This window comes from Peromyscus maniculatus, chromosome 10 (genome assembly GCF_049852395.1).
Source record: "Peromyscus maniculatus bairdii isolate BWxNUB_F1_BW_parent chromosome 10, HU_Pman_BW_mat_3.1, whole genome shotgun sequence".
In the NCBI taxonomy this organism is placed as follows: Eukaryota; Metazoa; Chordata; class Mammalia; order Rodentia; family Cricetidae; genus Peromyscus; species Peromyscus maniculatus.
Window position 1 is genome coordinate 7,927,764 of NC_134861.1, and position 22,745 is coordinate 7,950,508.

General features: G+C 46.0%; 1 protein-coding gene and 1 long non-coding RNA gene across 10 annotated transcripts in view; both read left to right on the forward strand.

The window, feature by feature from the left end:
• The first annotated feature begins 1,381 nt into the window (after positions 1 to 1,381).
• Positions 1,382 to 12,209, forward strand: LOC143267550 (uncharacterized). Of its 2 annotated transcripts, none has more exons than XR_013042737.1 (3): positions 1,382 to 1,587; positions 9,798 to 9,957; positions 11,569 to 12,209. It is a non-coding gene; the product is annotated as an uncharacterized LOC143267550 (long non-coding RNA). The 2 variants fall into 2 exon arrangements; XR_013042736.1 differs by lacking the exon at positions 1,382 to 1,587 and adding an exon at positions 6,917 to 7,002.
• Positions 12,210 to 18,905: 6,696 nt separating this feature from the next.
• Positions 18,906 to 22,745, forward strand: part of Ascc2 (activating signal cointegrator 1 complex subunit 2) — a 45,022-nt gene continuing 41,182 nt past the window's right edge. For 3 of the 8 annotated variants that reach the window (XM_042285706.2, XM_042285707.2, XM_076545827.1), the window contains exons 1-2: positions 18,913 to 19,041; positions 22,079 to 22,176. Coding sequence is in view for 3 of the 8 variants with exons in the window: in XM_006972950.4 (XP_006973012.1) it covers positions 22,096 to 22,176 (81 nt within the window). In the remaining 5 variants the exon portion in view is untranslated. Of the gene's footprint in view, positions 19,042 to 22,078; positions 22,177 to 22,745 lie in introns of those variants that run through there. The other 5 variants (XR_013042738.1, XM_015991734.3, XM_006972950.4 and 2 more) reach the window with 4 other exon arrangements.

Sequence of the window (22,745 nt, forward strand, 5' to 3'; positions counted from 1 at the left end):
TAATTGAAAAAGCACCAAAGAGATCTCAAATGCTATGGGGCAGGAAGGTGATGTCATGGGTCAGAAAGTTAAGAAACTCGAGTTGTCGTTTCTATTGGGAGATTTGGGACCAGTCTCTGTATTAAACCTCAGTTTTTCTTATCTCTGACAATAAAACAGACAGATGTACCATTTCTAAAGCTCCTTTTCCAAAGGTCATCATTCCACTGTGAAAAAATGTTGATGTTGTAATGCTAAGTGAAAGGATAGTAAAAGCATGTGCTGCTACTTAGAAAAATCCCATTGCCCAAAGGCAAGGGCTAGCGGGAAACACACACTGCTTGTGTTTTCTGTTGCTGTGTGTTTATTTTCTGTCCACATTTAATAATAGTGTTTAATTTGTGCTTGTGTCACTTTTAAGATATTTGACCATGCAAGTATGTATTTAATATATTAACATAACTTAATAATACTAATATGCCATGTTAACATCTGAATTATTTTCATTTTTTAAAATTATATGAGACCTGAAATTTCATTTCCTCTGAGTATACCCTCAACTAGACTTCTCAGATTTTTTTAAATTGTTATTTATTTATTTATTTATTTATTTATTTATTTATTTATGCAACAGGGTCTCACTATAGTATTGGCTGACCTGGAACTCATTATGCATATCAGACACTCACGTAGATCTTCATGCAGAAATTAAAGGTGTGTGCCACCACACCTGGTGTGTGTATATGGATAAATAGACATGTGTATATGCATATTCACACATGGCACACACATACAGATGCCATAACACACATGTAATTTTTAAAATTTATATTATTTATTTATTTAAATCTATGGGGGGGTACACAGTATGTAAAGGTCAAAGGGCAACTTGCAGAAGTTGGTTCTCTCCTTCCACCATGTGGGGCCCAGGAATCAGACTCAGGTCATCAGATGGCAGGTGACTTCACCCCATTAATTCACCCTGACAGCTGAAATCCTTTGGGGCTAGTGGAGTGTGGGGGCAGCGCTAAGGGTTGAACCCAGGGTTTCACACATTGTGCTATAACTGAGTTCCATTTATTCAACAAATATCTACCAAGTACCATCTCTACATGGCCCTGAGGGCCTGATGAATGAACTCAGAATGAGACCTGAACGTCTAGGAATTTATCACCTACTGCAAGAGACAGACACATAAGCAGATGGGCACAAGCAATGTGCTAGGGTTTATTTTAGGCAACCTGAGAACTTAGAGAAGGAACATTGCTCAGTTGGAGATGGCAAAGACTTCCTGGAGTACATAGCAATTAGCCAGGACCTGAAAGATGACTCAAAGCATGCCAGGGGAGCAGAAGTGGAAAGAACATCCTGCAGAGAGGCACCAGGCTGGTTTAATGGTGGGTGGGTGTCGGACAAGACAAGATATAGCTGAAGAACTTACACACGAGCCCTTAAACTGCCATGGGGAGCCCCTGGAAAACATCAACCTGGGATAATCAGGACCATTCAGCCTGGCCTCCATCACAAGCGGGAACTCCGTTAGATGCGTATAAAGTGGGCACTTTGATGGCTTGTAGACACTGCTGTGGTTTTCTGTGATGGAGAAAGGTAAGAAGCCTCTTTGGCTATCAGCGAGGAACAAGGAGAATTGTTATTCAGGCAAGGCGCCGGCAACCTTATCCCAAAGGAGGCACAGTAGATGGCGGGGAAAGGGCCAGACAGTTGGGAGAGTGGAGCATTTCTTCAAATAGTGTCAGGGATTATCAGTGGGTATCAGAAAAGGAACCAGAGTCCAGGGCAGCAAGAAGCAGAAATGCATTGTAATATGTCTGTGGTCAGTGGAGAAGAGGATCTTGAAGACTAGGTGACAACCCATGCTTCAGTCCCACCTCAGGATCCCCACAAAGGATGTCTTCTGTCTTGTTTTGTTTTGAGACAGGGTTTCTCTGTGTAGCTTTGGAGCCTGTCCTGGAACTCACTCTGTAGCCCAGGCTGGCCTCAAACTCACAGAGATCTGCTTGCCTCTGCCTCCCAAGTGCTGGGATTAAAGGTGTGCGCCACATCGCCTGGCCTGTTTTCTGTCTTTGCCGGAAAGCTACCCTAGCGAGCACATCATGCTCAGGGACATGGTGGTGTCCTCAACATCTGAGTCATAGGAACTCAGTCGGAGGCGGAGCAACCTTCCCTGTTTGGCTAGTGACATCTTGATAAAGCCTTCAAGGCCAGAAGTCAGTCCTTGACAACTTATCTGGACAGCAGTTCTTTTGGGACACTTCTGTCACTTGTCTGGTCTCCCAGATACAAGAGCTGGCAGGGTGCTGCCTCCTTCCAGGAAAGGCTGGGCCTCACTAGGATTCCAAACTTGACCTTCACATCAAAAGGCAGACACTAATTGAAGGTACAAAACCTACTTTTCATGTGTGTGCTAGGGATGGAATCAAGGATCTTAAGCATAATAGGTAGTCTCTCTACCATTTACCTACATCCTCAGACCCCCAAACATATTTATTTTATATATGTTATCTATACTTTTAAAGACAGTCCAGCCAGATGGTTGAGCAGGTAAAAATGTTTGCCACCAAGTCTAATTACCCGTATTTGATCTTCAGAGGAAGAGAACCAAATCCCCGTAAGTTATTCTCTGATCGCCCACCACACGTGTGCTGTAGCACATGCATGCAGGTACACACACACACACACACACACACACACACACACACACATATGCACACACACACACAGAATACATAAATCTCAGAAAATCTGAGTCCTGACTGTCATGGTTCCCCAGAATGTAGCTCTGATCTGAGGCTTCCGAGTGGACAGTTGTTATTAGGAAGTGACCCTACGGAGCAGAAGGACAGATTGCCAAAGAATAAACGCAGGAGTAAGGAACTGGGTGCAGTAGCGCACACCTTTGATCCAGAACTCAGGAGGCAGAGGCAGGAGAATCTCTGTGAATTCTGCCAGCCTGGTCTATAAAGTGAGTTCCAGGACAGCCAGAACTACATAGTAAGACTCTATTTCGAAACAAAAGAAAGTGAAACAAAAGGACAAGTATGGGAACAAGGAACGTGGTTCAGTTGGTAGAGTGCTTGCCTAGTGGGCACAAAGCCTGGGTTCAGTCTCTAGCACCACATTAACCAGCATAGTGGCACTTACCTATGATCCCAGCTCAGGGAGGTGGAGGGTGGAGGCAGGAGGATCTCTGTGAGTCAGAGGCCAGCCTGATCTACATGGTAAGTTCCAGGTCAGCCAGGGCTATGGAGTGAGACCCTATCTCAGCAAACAACAACAAAAATTTAAAAAAAAAAAAAAAAAGGAAAGAAAAGAAAAAAGTTTAAGATCATTGTCAGACTACATTGTAAATTTGAGGGAAATCTGTAATACATGAGACCCTGTATAAAATGAAATAAAATAATCCAGGGGGTTAAGGTGATAGTAAAGTCTTTGCAAATGTGAGAACCCAAATTCTATCTGCAGCACCCAGGTAAAAAGCCAGGGCTGGGGTACACTTATAATCCCAGCTCTGGGAAGGCAAAAAACGAGCCGATCCCTGGGGCCCCCTGCCAGCCAATCCAGCCTAATTGGTGAGCTTCGGGCCAGTGAGCAATCCTGTCTCAGAGGAGATGGGTGACATTCCTGAAGATGAAACTGGAGGCTGTTCCCTGGACTCCACATTCGAACACACACACACACACACACACACACACACACATTCTTTTTTTTTTTTTTTTTTTTTTTTTTTTTTTTTTTTTTTTTTTTGGTTTTTCGAGACAGGGTTTCTCTGTGTAGCTTTGCGCCTTTCCTGGAGCTCACTTGGTAGCCCAGGCTGGCCTCGAACTCATAGAGATCCGCCTGACTCTGCCTCCCAAGTGCTGGGATTAAAGGCGTGCGCCACCAACGCCCGGCCTTTTTTTTTTTTTTAAGCTAGGATAAACAATGGTCCTAATATGGTAACTAATGGCTCAATCCTTGGAGACCTTCTGAACTGCCTCTGGAAACATTCCCTCTGAGTAATAAAGGGCAGCACATTTATTCTTCAGTTCCTATCCATGTTGAGCAAGGGTTGCTTCCCAGGGTACTAATTGACTATTGTCTAATCTTTCCTAGTTACATATGGATGAGCTTGTCGGGTGCTACACACACACACACACACACACACACACACACACACACACATACACACACGCGTGCGCGACATAGGGTGAGAGAGGTGAGGTACTGTCAAATTGCACCTGAGAGCACCAGTTTCTGATCGGAATAAAGGACAGGGTAGAGTGGTATGCCCGAGGTACCGGATTCCTTCTATAGATAGCTTAACCCCCGTCCTCGCTGCCTTCCTCAGCTTCATGCACTGGACATCTACCCTTCATTCCTGCACATCCAGCATTCATTTCTCTGTTTTTGACAGCATCTCTATTTTAGGATAGGGAATCTGGCTCTTCCTAACTTCCAGTCCCTGCAGCTGGGTGAGGCAGGCTGACCTCCTAATTTTTGCATGCCCCAAACCCCAAGGTTAAGTCCCCAAGTCCAGCCAATCAACATAGTCTGTTCCTCCCACTCCAGACATGAATGGTTTGGAAACAGTCAGTGGGCCCTGTTGGTGCTTAGACCTTCATTTGAGTATCTACAAAGCCATATGCATATAAGATACAATTTCATCCTAAATTCCAGGGGTGGAGCGTGATGGGGTTAAACCAGTCCGCACATCCATTTTACTGAACATTCCCACCAATTGTGAAATAGGCGTGTGACCTATGTGGCTGACCCAGTGTGATGCTCAGGACTCTGACTTGGAATCTGAGAAAAAAAAATGTGTTCCTTCTGCCACTGAAGAGAGGAGGAAAGGCAACAGTTTCATCAGTACTAGAAGGCATTCTAAGATCCAAAGTGAACCAGTCATACCCCACACTGTCTGTGCCAGAGCAAAGAGGCAGAACTGGTCTTTGAGGATGAGTGACTTGTTGTATCAATCAAACCTGAAGCTCGACATAACTGCTTCTGGACCTCCAGCTAAGGGAAGCAACCAGTCCTTTTCACTGTCCGAGGAATGTAAGGCAGAGATTCTTCTTCTTCTTCTTCTTCTTCTTCTTCTTCTTCTTCTTCTTCTTCTTCTTCTTCTTCTTCTTCTTTCTTCTTCTTCCTCTTCTTCTTCTTCTTCGTTTGTTTTTTGTTTTTTTTTTTTCGAGACAGAGTTTCTCTGTGTAGTTTTGGTGCCTGTCCTGGATTTCACTCTGTAGACCAGGCTGGCCTCAAACTCACAGAGATCCACCTGCCTTTGCCTCCCGAGTGCTGGGATCAAAGGCATGCACCACCACCACCCAGCTCAGGCGGATCTTCTTAACCAAAACCTAAAGTTAAACACTAAAAAGAACCATTACTTCATTAATTAAAAAAAAAAAATCCCAGGGTAAATGGGGTATGATGGTGCATGCCTGCAATCCCAACATATGGTCGGCTGAAATAGGAGGGTTGAAAGTTCAAGGCCAGCCTCTGCTTACAGGAGAACTGTTTGTTTGCTTTTGTGGAGGTGAAAGGTCCAAGACAGGGTCTGACTATGTAGCTCTGGATGCCCTGGAATTCACTCTGTAGGCCAGGCTGGCCTCAAGCTCACAGATCCTTCTGCTTCTGCCTCCTGAGTGCTGGGATTAAAGGCATGCACCACCACATCCAACTTTGTTTGCTTTTTATTAAAAAAAAAAAAAAAAAAAAAAAAAAAAAAAAAAAAAAAGGTGGGGGCGGAATGCTGGGAGATTGGCTCAGAGCTCTTCCTGAAGGCACAAGTTCAGTTCCCAGCAGCCACATCAGACATCTCACAACTTTCTATAACTCCAGCTCTAGGGAATCCGATGCATCAGGCACCTACCCTCATACACACTCAAATCACACTCAAAATACACGCTTTTAAAAATCAGGAAAGCCGGCCGGGTGGTGGTGATGCACGCCTTTAATCCCCGCACTTGGGAGGCAGAGACAGGTAGATCTCTGTGAGTTCGAGGCCAACCTGGTCTACAAAGTGAGATCCAGGACAGGCTCTAAAGCTACATACAGAAACCCTGTCTCAAAAAAATAACAACAACAACAAAAAAAAATCAGGAAAAACAGGTGGGCATGATAGTACATGCCTTTAATTCCAGCACTTGGGAGACAGAGGCAGGCAGATCTCTGAGTTTGAGGCCAGCCTGGTCTACATAGTGAGTTTCAGGATATCCAGGGCTGTTATACAGAGAAAACTTGTCTCAAAAAAACAAACAAATTATAAAAAGAAATTCAAGGGGCTGAATGTCAAGTCACTCTTTTATAATCCCAGGATTTAAGCAGCAAGATCTTAAATCTGAGGTCACTTTGGGCCACATAGTGAGAGAGACCTTGTTTCAAAAAGGCCTGGAGAGATGGCTCAGCTGAGGGACACCTACTTACTGTTCTTCTAGAGGATTGGGTTTATTTCCCACAGGTGACTCACAGCTGCCTATAACCCCAGTTCCAGGAGATCTGACACCCTCTTCTGGTCCCAAGTGAGTGGGCACCTATGTAGTGTACAGATATACATGCAGGGAAAACACGCTTGTACATAAAATAAAAATTAACTTAAAAAATTAAAAAAAAACAATGCCAGGTGGCAGTGGCACACACCTTTAATTCCAGCACTCGGTAGGCAGAGGCAGGAAGATCTCTGTGATTTTGAGGCCAGCCTGGTCTACAGAGCAAGATCCAGGACACCCAGGGCTACACAGAGAAACCCTGTCTCAAAAAAAATTAAAGAAACAAAGAAAAAAGATCAAACAAATGAAGGTGTTTACCCATTCTCAAAAGAAACCAATGTTCCCCCGCAGGAGACCAGAAACACTTGAGAATGTCTAGAGATATTTCTGATGGTTATAACTGGGGCAGGGAGTAGAGGGTTGTGCTCCCAGCATGCAGCAGGCAGAAGTCAGCCATGTTACTAACGACCAGCCGGGCACAAACCAGTGGCCAAGGAAGAGGAATGCGGGACTGAAGGATGGAACAGGTACTCAGCAGGTAAGAGCACCGGCAGAGGACCCAAGTTGGATTACCAGCACCCGCATGGTAGCTCTCAACCATCTGTGACTCCAGTTCCAGGGCATCCAATGCCTTCTTCTGGCCTTCACAGACACCAAACACAAGTGGAGAGAGAGAGAGAGAGAGAGAGAGAGAGAGAGAGAGAGAGAGAGAGAGAGAGAGAGAGAGAGAGGTGTAAACAAAACACCTACCCACATAAAATGGTAAAAATAAAATAATTTTAAAGTGGTTCCTATTAAAAAAGCTGAAGCTGCCGAAGTTGCTTGAGTAAGTCAGGGTCACCTCAAGTCAGGTCTCTAATTTGAACCCTAAAGCGCTCTGACCACTGCTGCTTGAGCCCACGAGGAAGTGCGGTGCCTACCAGGGGCTTTGACTAAGACGCGGGAGAGGATGAGGCCTGAAAGACAGCAGACAATGGCGCCCAGCCGCCTCAGGAACACCCAAACCTTATGCCAACTTCATCCTCAGACCAGTGCATTCCAGGGTGCGCCCCTTGTAGATTCCTGAATAATTTTTTGGCACTGGTAGCCTGTGCTTCAGGGAACCCTGGGAGGTCTGTGGCTCCGAGCCCAGGGGCTCAGACTCCATTTCTACCTGTTGGCCTGGCATTTGCTGTACGAAATTGAAAATTAATAATTTATCTTGCAGGATGAATAATTCAACAGAGAGGACAAAGAGCTGCGGGTGACAGTTGATGTCACAAAACCAGCTCATTCCCCTCCCTACAACCCCGGCTCCCCGATCCAGGCAGAGAAAAAAAAAGAACAAACTCAACAGCCAGGCTAATGAGTCCAGCACTGACTGCTGTAAGCAGCCTCTCCTTTCAGGCAGCAGAATAGTCCATGAGGGCTGCTAGATACCGTCCTCCTACCACATCTGCGCTAAGCTCTGGACCCTACCATCCATTGCAACCCAGCTTCGTGGCACCCTTTTCAGGATGTGCTTCTCCTGCGGCAGCTGAAAATGGATGTCTAATTCACGCCGTGTGTGTTAGACCTTTGCCTCTCCCAATCTGTCTCAGGCCGAGCTGTCTGCCATTAGAGATTCTCCGGGTTTTCGGCTTTTCTAGTTGAAAAGGAAGTGGACTTTCAGCAAAGTGCTACGAGCGTTTTTTTGTTTGTTTGTTTGTTTTGTTTTGTTTTAGCATTGAGGGGGAACACTCTTCTTTCTTTTAGATTGGTTATCACTATGTAGCCCAGCCTGGTCTCCAACTCTCAAGCTTCCTTCCTCAGCCCCTAAGAACTAGGATTTTAGGCATTCCTTTCAGGACTGGGTAAGAGTCTTGCGACCTTTCTACTAAAATGTGCTCCCCAGCACATTTATGTACAATTCATTAATATACATAGATCTCAGCGTCTTTTTGTGAACCCAGGTTTAGAACCCCTGCTTCCTGAGGGGGGAGTCTTGCTGAGAAGGTGGATTACAGGCCACTGTGATTGTTGGTTTTAAATGCAGCAAGTGTTACCTTTCGAGAAAGGTCACAGGGCACAACAAAACCCGGTATCAGAACTTTGTTAGGAGAGGGGGCGGGGAGGGCAGAAGAGAGTGACCAGGCCTGTGAAAGACACACGCAGGGAGAGAGAGAAGAGGTAGGAGGAGAGAGCAGAAGAGAAAGGAGAGGCGGCTGTGACCGGCTTTTAAGGATTCTCCTTCACATGTGCATGGGCTTAGGGAGCTATGCCACGCATGCGCAGATCGTGTGATCACGCAGCGCACTGATGACATAAGACCCCTTGCTTAGCTACTGAACTGCGCATGTGCTGTCATTTAGCTGGAGGAGTGGCAGAGTCCTAAGAGTGATGGTTCAGAAGCAAGCAGATCTCTGAGTTCTAGGCCAGCCTGGTCTACAGAGTGAGTTCCAGGACAGCCAGAGGTACCCAGAGAGACCCTGCCTGGGAGGAAACAGCAGCAACAACAGAATACCACAGAATGTTTGAGGCTCCACCCTCATGAATGGACTTTGATGGCCATAGAAAAGGGCTTAATGAAGGCTTCCAGCCCTCCTGCCCTTCTGCCTCTTGCCAGGTGAGGACACAGATGAAGACACAACTCTTGGCTTCTGCAGAAGGTGTAGCACCAATGTATCATCTCAGAAGCAGGAAGAAGCCCTTACAAGACAAGCAAACCTGTCAGTGCCTTGGACTTTACAGATACTTGAGAATGGTGAAGGGAGCTGGGCAGATAATTCAGTCAATAAAGTACTTGCCATGCAAGCATCAGGAGCTGACTTCAGATCCCAGCATCTACCTAAAAGCCAGATGTAATAGCATGCATCGGTAATTCCAGTCCTGCGGTGGACAGAGACAAGCGGATCCCTGGAGCTCACTAGCCTAGCTCAGTCAGTGGGCTCAAGATTTAAGGAGAGGCACTGCCTCAAAAAAGGATGGAGGGCAACTGAGGAAGCCATTGGAGGTCAACTTCTGATGTCTACATGCATATGCACATATATGAACATGTATACATACATATACACACATTCCCCACACCCTCCATACACAAAAATAACAGTGAAAAGTAAATCTCTGTTCTTTATAAATTACCCACTCTTAGAAATTCTGTTCTATCTGCACCAATGGACTAAGACAGCTTCATCTCTGGGCCTTTTACAGTCCTTGACACGGCCTTGTCTCGGTTGGTGTATTTGAAGGACGTGACTAGCAAGGAGCTGTTAGATGCAGTTGTATGGCCCTGGGCAAGTTGCCCATCTCTGGGCCACGGTTTCTTGGTTTGGAATTGGGAAGTTTGGTATAAAAGATTATGCTGGTATTTTGCAGATTCACTCCTCCTGCCTGACCTCCAGACAAACAGCAGATGCCATGGCTTCTGTACTCCTGATTTGGTGTGCCTTTCCCCAAGCTCCTGGAATATCACTGCTGCAACCTGCCTTCTCAGCTCCCTCGAGGAACCGACGCCTGAGATCTCCCACCATCATGAGTGACTCCCGGCTTCCCCCTCCCCACTCCGCCCCTTGTCAGCAGGAAGCAGCCTCGAGAATGCAGCACCCTTGTTCCCCCACTTGCTATCCATAACTCACCTTTTTTTGTTGTTGTTGTTGTTTTGTTTTTTCGAGACAGGGTTTTTCTGTGTAGCTTTGCACCTTTTCCTGGAACTCACTTGGTAGCCCAGGCTGGCCTTGAACTCACAGAGTTCCGCCTGCCTCTGCCTCCCAAGTGCTGGGATTAAAGGTGTGCGCCACCACTGCCCGGCCATAACTCACCTTTTTATAATAATCAAAATTGTCAGAATGTTACTATTCTGACCCGCTCCTTGGAAACATGCCCCTTGGAGACCTGCTCCTTGAGGCCTGCCTTGTGTCCTGATGTAAAAGCCTGATTTAACAAAAATCCCTCCCTTTCCTCTCTCTCTCCTTCCATTCCCACGAGGTGCACACACCTCCGTTTCCTTCCCTTCTCTTTCTTCCTGTCTCCCTCCTTCCTATCTTTCTCTTCATCTCTCTATTATAATAAACTCTCTCTACATGGGAAAAAAAGATTATGCTGGGCTTGGGGATTTAGGCCAGTGGCAGATCACTTGTCTAGCAAGCACAAGTCCCTGGGTTTGGTTGTTGACTCTGAGAGAACAAATGAACAAACCAAACACAAGGAAATTTACTCATTCATCAAAGTTACTGGCCCTGGCAACACGTGGAACGACTTGAGGAAGGCAGAATCCTGCAAGTTCAAGGCCAGTCTGGATTGCAGAGAAAGATCCTGACTCAAAAAGCCCAATTTCAAAAATGGTTTACTTCTTTATTTACTTCTTATTTCTTCATTGCCACATGGGGGTCAAACCCAAGGCCTTGTACAACCTGGACAAATGGTCTACCACTGAGCCACACCCCCAGTCCTCACTCAGCAAGCACCACTTGTGAAGTTTTAGGTGCCAGGTACCAAGGTAAGAACTGAAGATAAGGTTGGTGAATTAAGCAGATGAAGTCCTTGAGTGTCTGAACACATAACTAAAAAGGAGGCAGGGATGGAATCAGGACATCATCAGTACAGAAGGATGAACCGCCCAGTGCCACACGGGAAGTGCAGAAAGTAGGAATGGGGACATCAGGAAGATGGTTGTGACCTGGATAAAATGAGGGGTTGAAGATGGGGTTTGGTGGTTCTTGCCTATGGTATTTTGAGGTCCTGAGTGTGTAATCCAAGCAGTCCTCCAGGAAAAGGGGAGGACTGGACAGGAGAGTCCCACAGAGTTTGAGAGGCAGGTAGGCTGATATACACATGGGAGAACAGCCGAGAGATCATGTCCCAAACAAGCAGAAGGCAAGGACCAACACCTGAAACTGTCTTCTGAAGGCGCGCGCACGGGCACACACACACACACACACACACACACACACACACACACACACACACACACACACACACACGGAAAACATGAACACACAGACTGTCAAGTTTCCCAACATCCTGTCTGTTGGAGATACCTTGAAAGTCCTTCCTCTCAGCTCCTATATAAAAAGTATAAGATGAAAGCAATTTTAAAAAGAGTTTAAATGTTTATCTTGAGGTCTTCACATGGCTCTCCCTGCCCCAGTACCCTCTGTGCTTTAGCTGTCCAGCCCCGGAGGAACTGTTTCCACGGCTTACTTCTGTGGCTCTGTCGTGCCACACTTGTGACTACAGCGAGAGCAGGATACATCAGTTGCCACTCGGATGGGTGGTCTGAATAGAGCATGGAGCAGACCAGGAGCCCTGGCAGAGCTTTAGGCTGGAGCCTGTAGGAAGACTTCAGTGCTGATGCCACTCAGCTGCCAGGCAACCCTGAGCAGGTCCCATCCTCTCCCTGGAGTTCAGTTCCCTCATCCATAAATGAAAGGCTTGAATCTAACATTTATTAAAATTCCTCATTGCCTTGCACTGTGGCCCTCCGTTTTCTACAACAATGTGTTAACTCGACTGTCTGGATTTAACCTTGCTGTTGTTCACAGACTGGCGACAGGAGGCAAGACAAGGGCTATTTGTAGATTATAATGAGAGGATAACCAGCTGCCTTCAGATCAAACCTTCCACCGTCAAAGCCAGGAGGCCTGTCCTTCGTTATCCTTGAACTCAGTTTTCTCACTAAAGCCAGGGGTCGGGAGAGCAGGGGAGAATGCGGAGTGGCTGCTTTGCTGTTAGAGGCCCAGTGCGCATTCTCTGGATTCTTCCAGAATCAGCAAAAGCTTTGATGGACTCAGCAGAGGGGAGGGGGGTGGGGTGGGGATGCTGAGCAGAGGCCTATTGAAAGAAAGCCTGGCTTCATGGAAAACGGCCGGGACAACAGTTGCTGACTGGGGACAGAGAGGATTATGAAACCCTATATTTATGTAACACTTTGCAAAGACATTTTAACTGCTATCAGTTATTTCTCATGAGAGTACGTCTTCACACATTGTCGGCTCTTCCACGAATCCTTCTCATTCAGTAGTCTCCCTGGCTTTGGTAGATTGCAAATGAAAACAGTCACCGAGCATCTATATAGAGAAAAAGAGATTGTACGAGGAAGAAGGGCTAATTCCTCTCTCCCTTGACTCGCAACTGGCCTTATGCTGCTTGGGAAATAGCTTCATCAATATAGTGCTTGCTATGAGGTCCTGGTATGAGAGGACCTGAGTTCGATCCTTAATTCTCCTGTAAAAAGCTGGATATGGGGCCAGTGAGATGGCTGGGAGGGTAACTGTATCTGCTCCCAAGCCTGAGAACCTGCATTCAATCCCTGGAACCCACATAGTCAAAGAAAAGTTCTGTTTTGCATGAATGCCCGCATACACTACACACACACACACACACACACACACACACATATGTATATGTACATATATATGGGGGGAGGTGTGCAATAAATTGAAAGAAAACAAAAAGCCAAGCATAATGGTGTATACCTCTCAATCTGGTGCTAGATGACACCTGAGAATGACCTCAGGCCTCTACACATGGACATACACACACACAAAACTGGCTTTGTAACATGTATACATATATATGTATATATTTTACACATATATATGTAAAATGTTGTTCATAGACTAGTGAACAGGAAACAAGACAACTACTATTTGTAGAATACATACACACACACATATGTATTTATGTATGTATGTATTTTGAGACAAGGTCTTACTATTTAGCTCTAGCTGGTCTGGAACTTGCTATGTGAACTAGGTTTGTCTTGAACTTATGGCAATCCCCTTACATTCTGCCTCCCAGGTGCTGTGGCTACAGGCATGTACCATCACACCCTGCTTTAGCTTGCTTCAATCTAAACCAAGGAAGAAGAGACACTGTGAGTTTCAGAGCCTACAGTTTGAAAAGTCTGGAAGCTCCCACTCTTACCCTTTGGGGTCTTGTGGCTTGAATAGAAAAGCTCCCCACAGGCTCAAGTGTGGAATGCTTTGTCCCCAGCTGGTGAAGCTATTTGGGGATGTGATGGAAACTTTCATTGTTTTATATAAGATCTTGCTCTAATCAAGCCTTCTTGATGGCTAACCATTATGGTCAACTTAATACAATCTAGAGTTACTTGGCAAATCTCTGTTTTTTTTGTTTTGTTTGTTTGTTTGTTTGTTTGTTTTGATTTTTCGAGACAGGGTTTCTCTGTGTAGCTTTGCGCCTTTCCTGGGACTTACTTGGTAGCCCAGGCTGGCCTCGAACTCTCGAGTGCTGGGATTAAAGGCGTGTGCCACCAACGCCCGGCTTGGCAAATCTCTTGAACTGAAGGCTCAATTAGGTTGGCCTATGTCCATGTCTATGACTGATTGTCTTTATTAATGATTGGTGTGGAAGGGCCCAGCCCACTGTAGATGGCACCATCCCTAGGCGAGTAGGCCTGGGTTGTATAAGAAAGGTAGACAAGCATGAGCCAGAGAGAAAGCCAGCAAGCAGCCTTCCTCCGTGGTTTCTGCTTCAGTTCCTGCTTGAATTCCTGACCTGACTTCACTCAGTGATAGCTTGTGACCTGGAAGTGCAAGCCAAATGAACTCTTTCCTCTCCAAATTGTTTTTGGTCAGAGCGTTTTATCACAGCAACATAAATCAAATGAGAACAGCTTCAGATGACTGCATTCCCAGCTGTCACCTGATGGCATCTTCCCGAAAGACCCTGAGCCAGAACCGTCTAACTACGTCACCCTGGAACCCACTGATACCGTGTAAAATAACAAGTTATTGTTAGTGGTCAACCCCCTGTGTTTATAATGACTTCTTTCCAGCACTAGATAACTAATACAATTCAAATACTTAAACTTTAAGTGTGAGAGGTTTCCATTACTATGCAAAATACAAATCTACTTATTAAGAGAAAGGGTTTGTTTCAACCCATAGTTTTGGGCCACAGCCAATTTACCCTTTGGCTTTGGGCCTGTGGTAACATATCTTGGCAGACGTGTGTGCAGAGCAAAAGGTCCTTATGGCTGATGAATCAAAGGAGGAGAGAGAGACCATGGCTCCATAATCCCCTTCAAAGACTCATTCTAAATGATCTCAAAGCCTCTTAGTAGACTTTTCCTCTTAGAGGTTCACCATCTCTTAATAGTGGCATAGGCTGGGCACAAAACCTGTGATACATAAATCCTTGCTTGGCGGGGGTGGTGGGGTGGGCTTCCAGATCCAAAGCCCTGAGTAAGGAATCAAGTGGGGAGTTGGAGGGGTTATTCCATAGAGTAACCAAACTGGGACTATGGGAAGAGCTAAGGAAAGGAGTGGGCCCATCAACAGTGCTCCATGCAGACTTTCTGGAAGAATAAATAACAAAGAAAAGCAAAACTGATTCACCGTGGTGACCCAGTCATCCAAGCCAGGCCGGATTCAGGCCCAGACACTGTGTTCTGCACTGATTTTCTCACTCCAGCTTGACAGCTCGCTCCCTAGTTACCCTTACCCTTGGTTGGCAGTAAGCATCATGGATGCTCCTCTCCTTTGCCAATCAAAATATTTACCCTTTAAGTTACGTTAGCTGCTGTTCTCATCTGGAAGAAAATACAGGCCAAGAAATTCCTCTGTGTTTGTGTGTAACTGGTGCCTGGTTTGAGACTTCATCTGTTTTGTTGTTGTTATTGTTTGTTTGCTTGTTTTATTTTATTTATTTTGATTTTTTATTTTTTGAGACAGGCTTTTTCTGTGTAGCCCCCAGGTGTCCTGGAATTCTCTCTATAGACCAAGCTGGCCTCGAACTTACAGAGTTTGGCCTGCCTTTGCCTTCAAGTGCTGGAATTAAAGGTGTGCACTACTACCCCCGGGCCAGAGACTTCACCGGTTTAATTGGCTTTTTAATTTAATTTTAGTTGGATATGTGCTATCTCAGACGAAGATGCCTCCTTTGGAATCTCACGTTCTTTATTGTTCTGTTTTGGGACAGGAGAAAGATGAAAGGAACGTAAGGATAAGCACCCCAACAATAGTCTCGCCACCCCTGCTTTCTTCCTTCCTGCCTCCCTCGTTCCCCTGCAGCCTTCCTTTCTTCTGCCCTCTCTTCCTCCCCCTTCCCCTTTCCTTCCTTTCCTTCTGTCTCTCACTACTTCCTTCTTCTCTGCTAAAATTTCCTGAGCGCCTGTGTGTTGGTCAGTTTTCAGTCACCCTGACACGATGTCTGAGAATATCAGCTTTCCAGTGGTCTGTGGTGGTATTGTGTTCACCAAAATATTGTGTACTCTAATAAATTTATCTGGGGTCAGAGAACAGACAGCCACTAGATACAAAGGCTAGAAAATGGTGGCACTCACACCTTTAATCCTAGCATTCCAGAGATAGAAATCCCTCTGGATCTCTGTGAGTTCAAGGCCAAGCATGGTGACACGCCTTTAATCCCAGAAAGCCAGCCTTTAATCCCAGGGAGTGGTGGTAGAAAGTAGAAAGATATATAAGGCGTGAGGACCAGAAACTAGAGGCTTTTGGCTGGTTAAGCATTTGGCTGGATAAGCTTTCAGGCTTTGGAGCAACACAGTTCAGCTGAGAGCCATTGGGATGAGGACACAGAAGCTTCCAGTCTGAGGAAACAGGACCAGCTGAGGAATTGGCAAGGTGAGATAGCTGTGGCTTGTTCTGTCTCTCTGATCTACCAGCATGGACCCCAATAACTCGCCTCAGGTTTGATTTTATTAATAAGAACTTTTAAAATTCCTGCTACAGTGGTCAGACCATGTTCACTGGGTTCCATCGTTTCTGGGCCTGTGTTGAGCCTAAACTCAAAATGGGGTGCACCTGGGGAACAGAGATAGTCACCTCATGGTAGCCAGGAGGGAGGGATGAAAGGAGGGAGGAAGAGAGGGGGGGAGAGGGAGGGGGCAGGGGAGAGAGAGAGAGAGAGAGAGAGAGAGAGAGAGAGAGAGAGAGAGAGAGAGAACAGAAGAGAGGAGGTCAAAGGGGAAAGAAGCCTTACCACTGGAAGCAAGGTACATTCCTCCAGGACACACCCCAGTGACCTACTTCTGCCCACTAGGCCTCATGTCCTAAGCTTTCCACCACCTCCTACTGCGTCATCAGCTGGCATCCATACATTTAGCACATGGCCTTTGAGGGGGGTCATTTCAGATCCAAACCATAGCAACCTGGTATGTGTTGACATTTTCTATATTATCTTATTTAAGTCTTATAATGATGAGGTGAGAATTAGGGGACTTTGGGATCCTTTTTATTTTATTTTTTTCCGGAGCTGAGGACCAAACCCAGGGCCATACGCTGGCCAGGCAAGCACTCTACTACTGAGCTAAATTCCAAACCTCTCCTTTTTATTTTTATTTAAAATTTATTTAACATTTGTTGAGTGTGTGCATGCACACAACCCCACAACATGTGGTGTGGACAACTTGTTGGAGTCAGTTCTCTGGTTCGACCACGTGGGTTCTGGGGTTATCCCCTCCTACCATGTGGGCTTGATATGAAGTGATTTTACCCACTGAGCTACCTCACAGGTCCCATAGTGATCCTTTTTAAAGATAGGCCATTTGCTACAGAAACAAGAGGGACCCTGCTTCAACAAGGTGAAAGGAGAGAACTGACTTTTAAAAGTTGTCTTCTGACCTCAGCACACACACTGTGGCATTTCCCCTCCCCCCACCTCGCATACACAGCAACAAACAAAATAAAAATAGTTTTTTAAAAAACACAGAGTCAGGTGGTGGTGATGCATGCCTTTAATCCCAGCACTTGGGAAGCAAAGGCAGGTGGATCTCTGAGTTCGAGGCCAGCCTGGTCTACAGATCGAGTTCCAGGACAGCCAGGACTGCACAAAGAAACCCTGTCTCAAAAAACCAAAACAAAAACCAAACAAACAGACAAAAAACAAACAAAACAAAACAAAACAAAACAAAAAAGCACAGAAAGAAATCTGTTGGGTCATATACAGTGATCAAGCCTGTAATCCTAACATTTACTTGAGGCAGGAGGATTATGAATTCAAGTCCAGCCTAAACTGCGTAAAAAGCATAATAAGACCCCATCAAAAGAAACAAAAGAAAGCCAGGTGGTGGTAGCACTCCGGAGGCAGAGGTAGGTGGATCTCTGAGTTTGAGACCAGCATGGTCTACAGAGTGAGTTCCATGACAGCTGGGGATATACAGAGAAACTTTGCAGAAAAGAAGGAGGAGGAGGAGGAGGAGGAGGAGGAGGAGGAGGAGGAGGAGGAGGAGGAGGAGGAGGAGGAGAAATGAAACTGAGCTATGTTTGGAGAAATTATTTCACCCCTGATTTTTGTTGTTGTGCTGGGACCTAGACCTTGAACTCCACCACTGAACCACTGAACCATACCTACAGTCCCAAGTTGGGTGTTTCATTGGATGTATTTGTTTGTCTTTCATTGTAGTAGGTAGTTACAAGACCTCAGTGATTTGAGCATCTTTGTACTCATAGGAAAAGATGAAAACGGTACATTAATTTCCCTCAGAAGTCCTAACTTAAATGTTCCTTGTACCAAAGGCTGCTTCACATGATTCCTCCTAACCAATCACCAAAATACAGACCGGATTTCCTTTGTGCCAAACATGTTTGTTGACAAAGAAAAACAAGACAGTCCTTTCCATGACAATAGAAGATTAGAATGACTAAATAGGACAATGGCAAGGGAAGTACACATTATCCTGACACAGTCTGTGGCACTGGCCAGTGTTTTTTACTAGACATGAGATTCCTCTAAACTTAGCTCTTGAGCCTTAGGAAGGTTACAGGCCGCACCACCACCACCAGCAGATGAGTATTATCAACTAGTTTTCTGTGATGATTCTTATCCAGGCTTGTAAGCTTTGGATCATCCAAGACATTTCCATGGAAAAATTGCATTCCGCTCTTAAGATAGCTTTACTCAGCCTTTCCGATTTAAACAACTCGTGGTGCTGATGGTAGACACGTGTAATTCCAGCACCTGGGAGGCTGAGGCAGGAGGATAACCACCAGTTCCAAGCTACACTGAGTTCCATAGTAAATTCTGTGTCAACCTGCCTACAGTGCACCCGTCTAAATAATTTTGTATTGCGTACATGTAGAAAAGTGGAAAAATCTTCAGTTTACAATTTGCTAAGTTTTCCTAAGTAAATCCATGTGTATATAGACACCACCTTGATGAAGACCTCCATCTTCATTTGTGGGACCTTCTTCAACAACCTGAGAAATAACCACCATCAAAATCCTCTACCACTTGCTACCCTACACTAGCTCGTCTACCTTCCTCCGCTCTTAAAAGCACGTTTGTGATTCTGACTCATTAAAACTTCTCTGGATTAAATTTGTAAAATGGTAACTGAGAAAGTGGGAGCCTGGGATTCTGAGAGCTTCCCAAACTGGAAAGAATGCCGTAACCCAAGGGTAGCCACGGAGAAGGAAGGAGGAAGAGTCAAGCCCGGGTACCTCCGGGGGGCGGGGTCGTATCGTAGGGGCGTGGCCCGGCATCCTCCGGGAATGTGGCTCCGGGGGAGGGGCCGGGCAGAGGAGGGCAGGGCTTCCTGTCTGCGCCGGCGGTATCGCCGTTTGACACCGGAAGTGTTGGTTCCGTGGAAGCTGTCACCGTGTACGGCGGCTGCACGTCGCGGGTGTGGAGCCGGGAGGTGAGTGCGTGCCCGGTCCCCACCGGTGGAGCTCGGCAGGAGCCAGGGCCGTGCTTCGGGCACCCTCGGCACCCCCAGCCCACGGGCTTCACGGCGGGGTCAGGCTTATATTGCCCCAGGGGCCGTGAGTCGCCGCCACGAGGCCAGGCGAGTCCGCACCTGGAGTCCCAGTTCGGTTTAAGGGTTGGTCCCAGAGTGACCTGGGACCAACCCCAGTCCCCACCTCCTCCTCCCAAGCTTTAGTTTCCTCGGCATCCATTCGTTCAGCATGTGTTTGTTGACCGACTCCCGTGTGCCTGGTACGGAACTAGGCGCCGGGGGTACAAACTGCAGGACAGACAAGGCTCTTGTGCTGTGGAACTTACAGTCTAGAGGAAGGAGACAGTCGACACGTAAATGCATAAAGCAATTAAAGATATGACAGTGAGTAACAAGGAGAGAGAGTACTTCAGGGAGGATCTGGAAAGGTTTCTAAGTAGAGTGATGTTGAACCAAGACCAGCAAAGTAATGGATGACAGTCAGAGAAACTGAGGCAGTAGTAGCCCTGGAGATGCTCGCCGGCCATATAACAGTTGTTAATTGTATCAAGCCCTGTCCCTCGAAAACACTTTAACTCTTGGCCTGTGCTGCCCTGCCCAGAAGAGGAGGTATAGTGGTGCACAGCTGTCCTGATGTTTTACAACTCAAAGTCTCGTCTTTGCTTTATTTTCTACCCATGCCTTAAGTGAAAACTGAACTCCTCTGTGATGCTCGCTCCTGTAGGTCATTTCTCTTGGTTAAATGCTTCTCGAAACTTGCATATTCGGCAAACATGGCACTGATCATTTTTTGTTTGGCAATTGGCTTTGTGTCTGTTGTTCTCATGAAGACTAAGCTTTGTGAATGGCCCCGACAGGTCAGTTCTTTGTCCATGTTGGTATTTTCTGAACATCATTATCTGCCACATAGTAGGGGCCGAAGTATCTCGAGCCAGGTGTGGTAATCCCAGCACTCAGGAGGCTGAGACAGGAGAATTGGTTCAAAACCAGCTTAAGCTATGTGAGACCCTATCTGCCCTGTCTCAAAATTTAAAAAAATAAGATACCATAAAAAGAAAAGAGTGAACCAGAACAAATGTTGCATGTTGTGTATACCGGTACTCAGGAGACTGAAGCAGGAGATTGCTGGAGTTAAGAACCAGCCTATATCACAAGACCTTGTCTCATAAATATTTTAAAAGGTAGATTAAAGTGCCAAGAAAAGCTCTTAGAAGAGCACTCAGTATCTAACAGGCATGTTGCTATTGTCTTGTCAGTATGTCTCATCACCAGGGCTGGGCCAGATATCTGACGTATGGGGCACCAGGTAACATGGCTGATTATATCCTCAATTTTTTTTTTTTTTTTTTTTTCAAGACAGGGTTTCTCTGCGTAGCTTTGCGCCTTTCCTGGAGCTCACTTGGTAGCCCAGGCTGGCCTCGAACTCACAGAGATCCACCTGGCTCTGCCTCCCGAGTGCTGGGATTAAAGGCGTGAGCCACCACCGCCCGGCTTATATCCTCAATTTTTATTTGTGAGGACGTGGTGATGTCCTTCTAGTCTTGATTTGTTTTCATGTTGTCGTTGGGACCTTTTACTGGCATGTCTTTTGAAAGGCTTAATTGACCTCCATTCCATGATTCAGCCAATACATGGGTCCTTCCTGAGAATAAGGTCAAGTGGTGTTATAAAAAGGAAACACAGAAGATCTGGTCTGCTAATTTGGCTTTGTGAACTATGTTCACATATATGTGGGTACAAATGTATATATGTGGAGGTCAAAGAGCAACCTCAGGAGTTGGAATTGTTCCTCAGAAGTCATCCACTTTTTTTTTTTTTTTTTTGAGACAGGGTCTCTCATTGGCCTGGAGTGTGCCTAGTGGACTATGTGACTGCCAAGGAGGCTTTCACCTTCCGCTTTCTCAATGCTGAGATTAGAAGCATGTATCATCACTTCCCACTTTTTTTAACGTGGTTTTGGGAATTGAACTCAGATTCTCATGCTTATACAGTCTGGACAACAATGACTGAACTATCTCCAAGTCCACTTTGTGACCATATTATCATTTTATTTTATTTATTTATTTTTTTGTTTTGTTTTGTTTTCCGACACAGGGTTTCTCTGTGTAGCTTTGTAACCTGTTCTGGATCTCACTCTGTAACCCAGGCTGGCCTCAAACTCACAGAGATCCGCCTGCCTCTGCCTCCCTGGGATTAAAGGCATGAACCACCACCACCCAGCTGTTAGCATTTTATTTTTGTTTGAGATTGAGCCCAGGGGTTTGCATGTGATAAGCACATATTCTATCACTGAGCTGTATGCAGCTGACCAACTCCTGGCTTTGAATCCAGCTTGGCCCCTCGGTGGAAGGATCATGTGTTGGCAGATTTCTGTGGATTTTCTCTTCTTTCCTCTGAAGCCTGGAGAAATTGTTAAGTCTTAACATACTCTACAAATGAGGAAATGTCCACTGTTCCAACCCCTAAGAGATCTAAGATCACGTAAGAATTGAGAAGAGTATTTTTGTTCTGAAGAATAGCGCTCAGAAGCAGAGTTAGCCTATCATTCATGACGGGTTCTAGCCCCATCACAGCAAAGAAAATCTCTCTTCATACTCACTCACCAAACATTTGGTGAGGCCTGTGCTGGCTATAAGAAAGACAGCAAGAAAAAGAACTGTGGGTAGTGTCTTCCCAGTGCTTACAGGCTGCTTGAGGTCCTGGGTTCCACCCCAGCACTATAAAAACAAAATACGAAAGACAGTCTGGGTCCTTTAGCTAGGACTTCCTTCTTATAGTGGGTAGGGGTTATCTGGAAGGTATTTCCTTCAGAGGTGAGAACTAGTTGAAGCAAAAATCATCATTTTAGGTCAGCAGATGCATACCAGGTCTTGAAAGCCCACATTAGGATTTCACTGTGGCCAGGGGTTGATGCTGGTGCTGGGATCAGTCCCAGAGTAGGTCCTGCCCCTAGGGGTCTGTGTGTCTGCTCTCTTCTTCCCATCCATATTCCTTTCAGGAGGGTCACGCAGCACAATGCCAGCTCTGCCTTTGGATCAACTCCAGATCACCCACAAAGACCCGAAGACAGGAAAGCCGAGGACTTCACCAGCGCTGGTGAGCCCATGTTTTGATGATGTTTAGCCTGGTGGGAATCAGCATTGCAATTTCAGGAGCAAAAAGTAAAGTCCTTCCTTTTCTGTTCCAAGAATGACCCTAGGGCCAGTGGCTACTGTTGAGTAGTTGAGACACTGCTAGGCCCTTGCAAGCCTAGTATAGAACTTTGCTTCTAAGCAGCAGTGCAAATTTGAGTAGTCAAGTCCCCTCCCCAAAGCATTTAATTTCCAGCCAATCTGAAGGCAGTTCTGACTTAGCCTGAGCTGGACTGCAAATGGTTCCAAGTCCTGGTTTGGTGATTTGTGGGGGACTTAAGGTTTGATGTGTGTGTGTGTGTGTGTGTGTGTGTGTGTGTGTGTGTGTGTGTGTGTGTGTGTGTGTGTGTTTAAATCTGAACCGCTGCTCATACTTGGATCACTGATTTTCAGACGTTGGGCTGGACTCTCTTATCTGGGACAAGAAATGAGACATTCAGAGACTCTGACAGGACCTGTGAGACCGAAAACTAAGGAGGCTGTGAACCTGCCAGTTCCCAGCATCAGAGAGAGATTAGAGCCATGGAGAGGTGC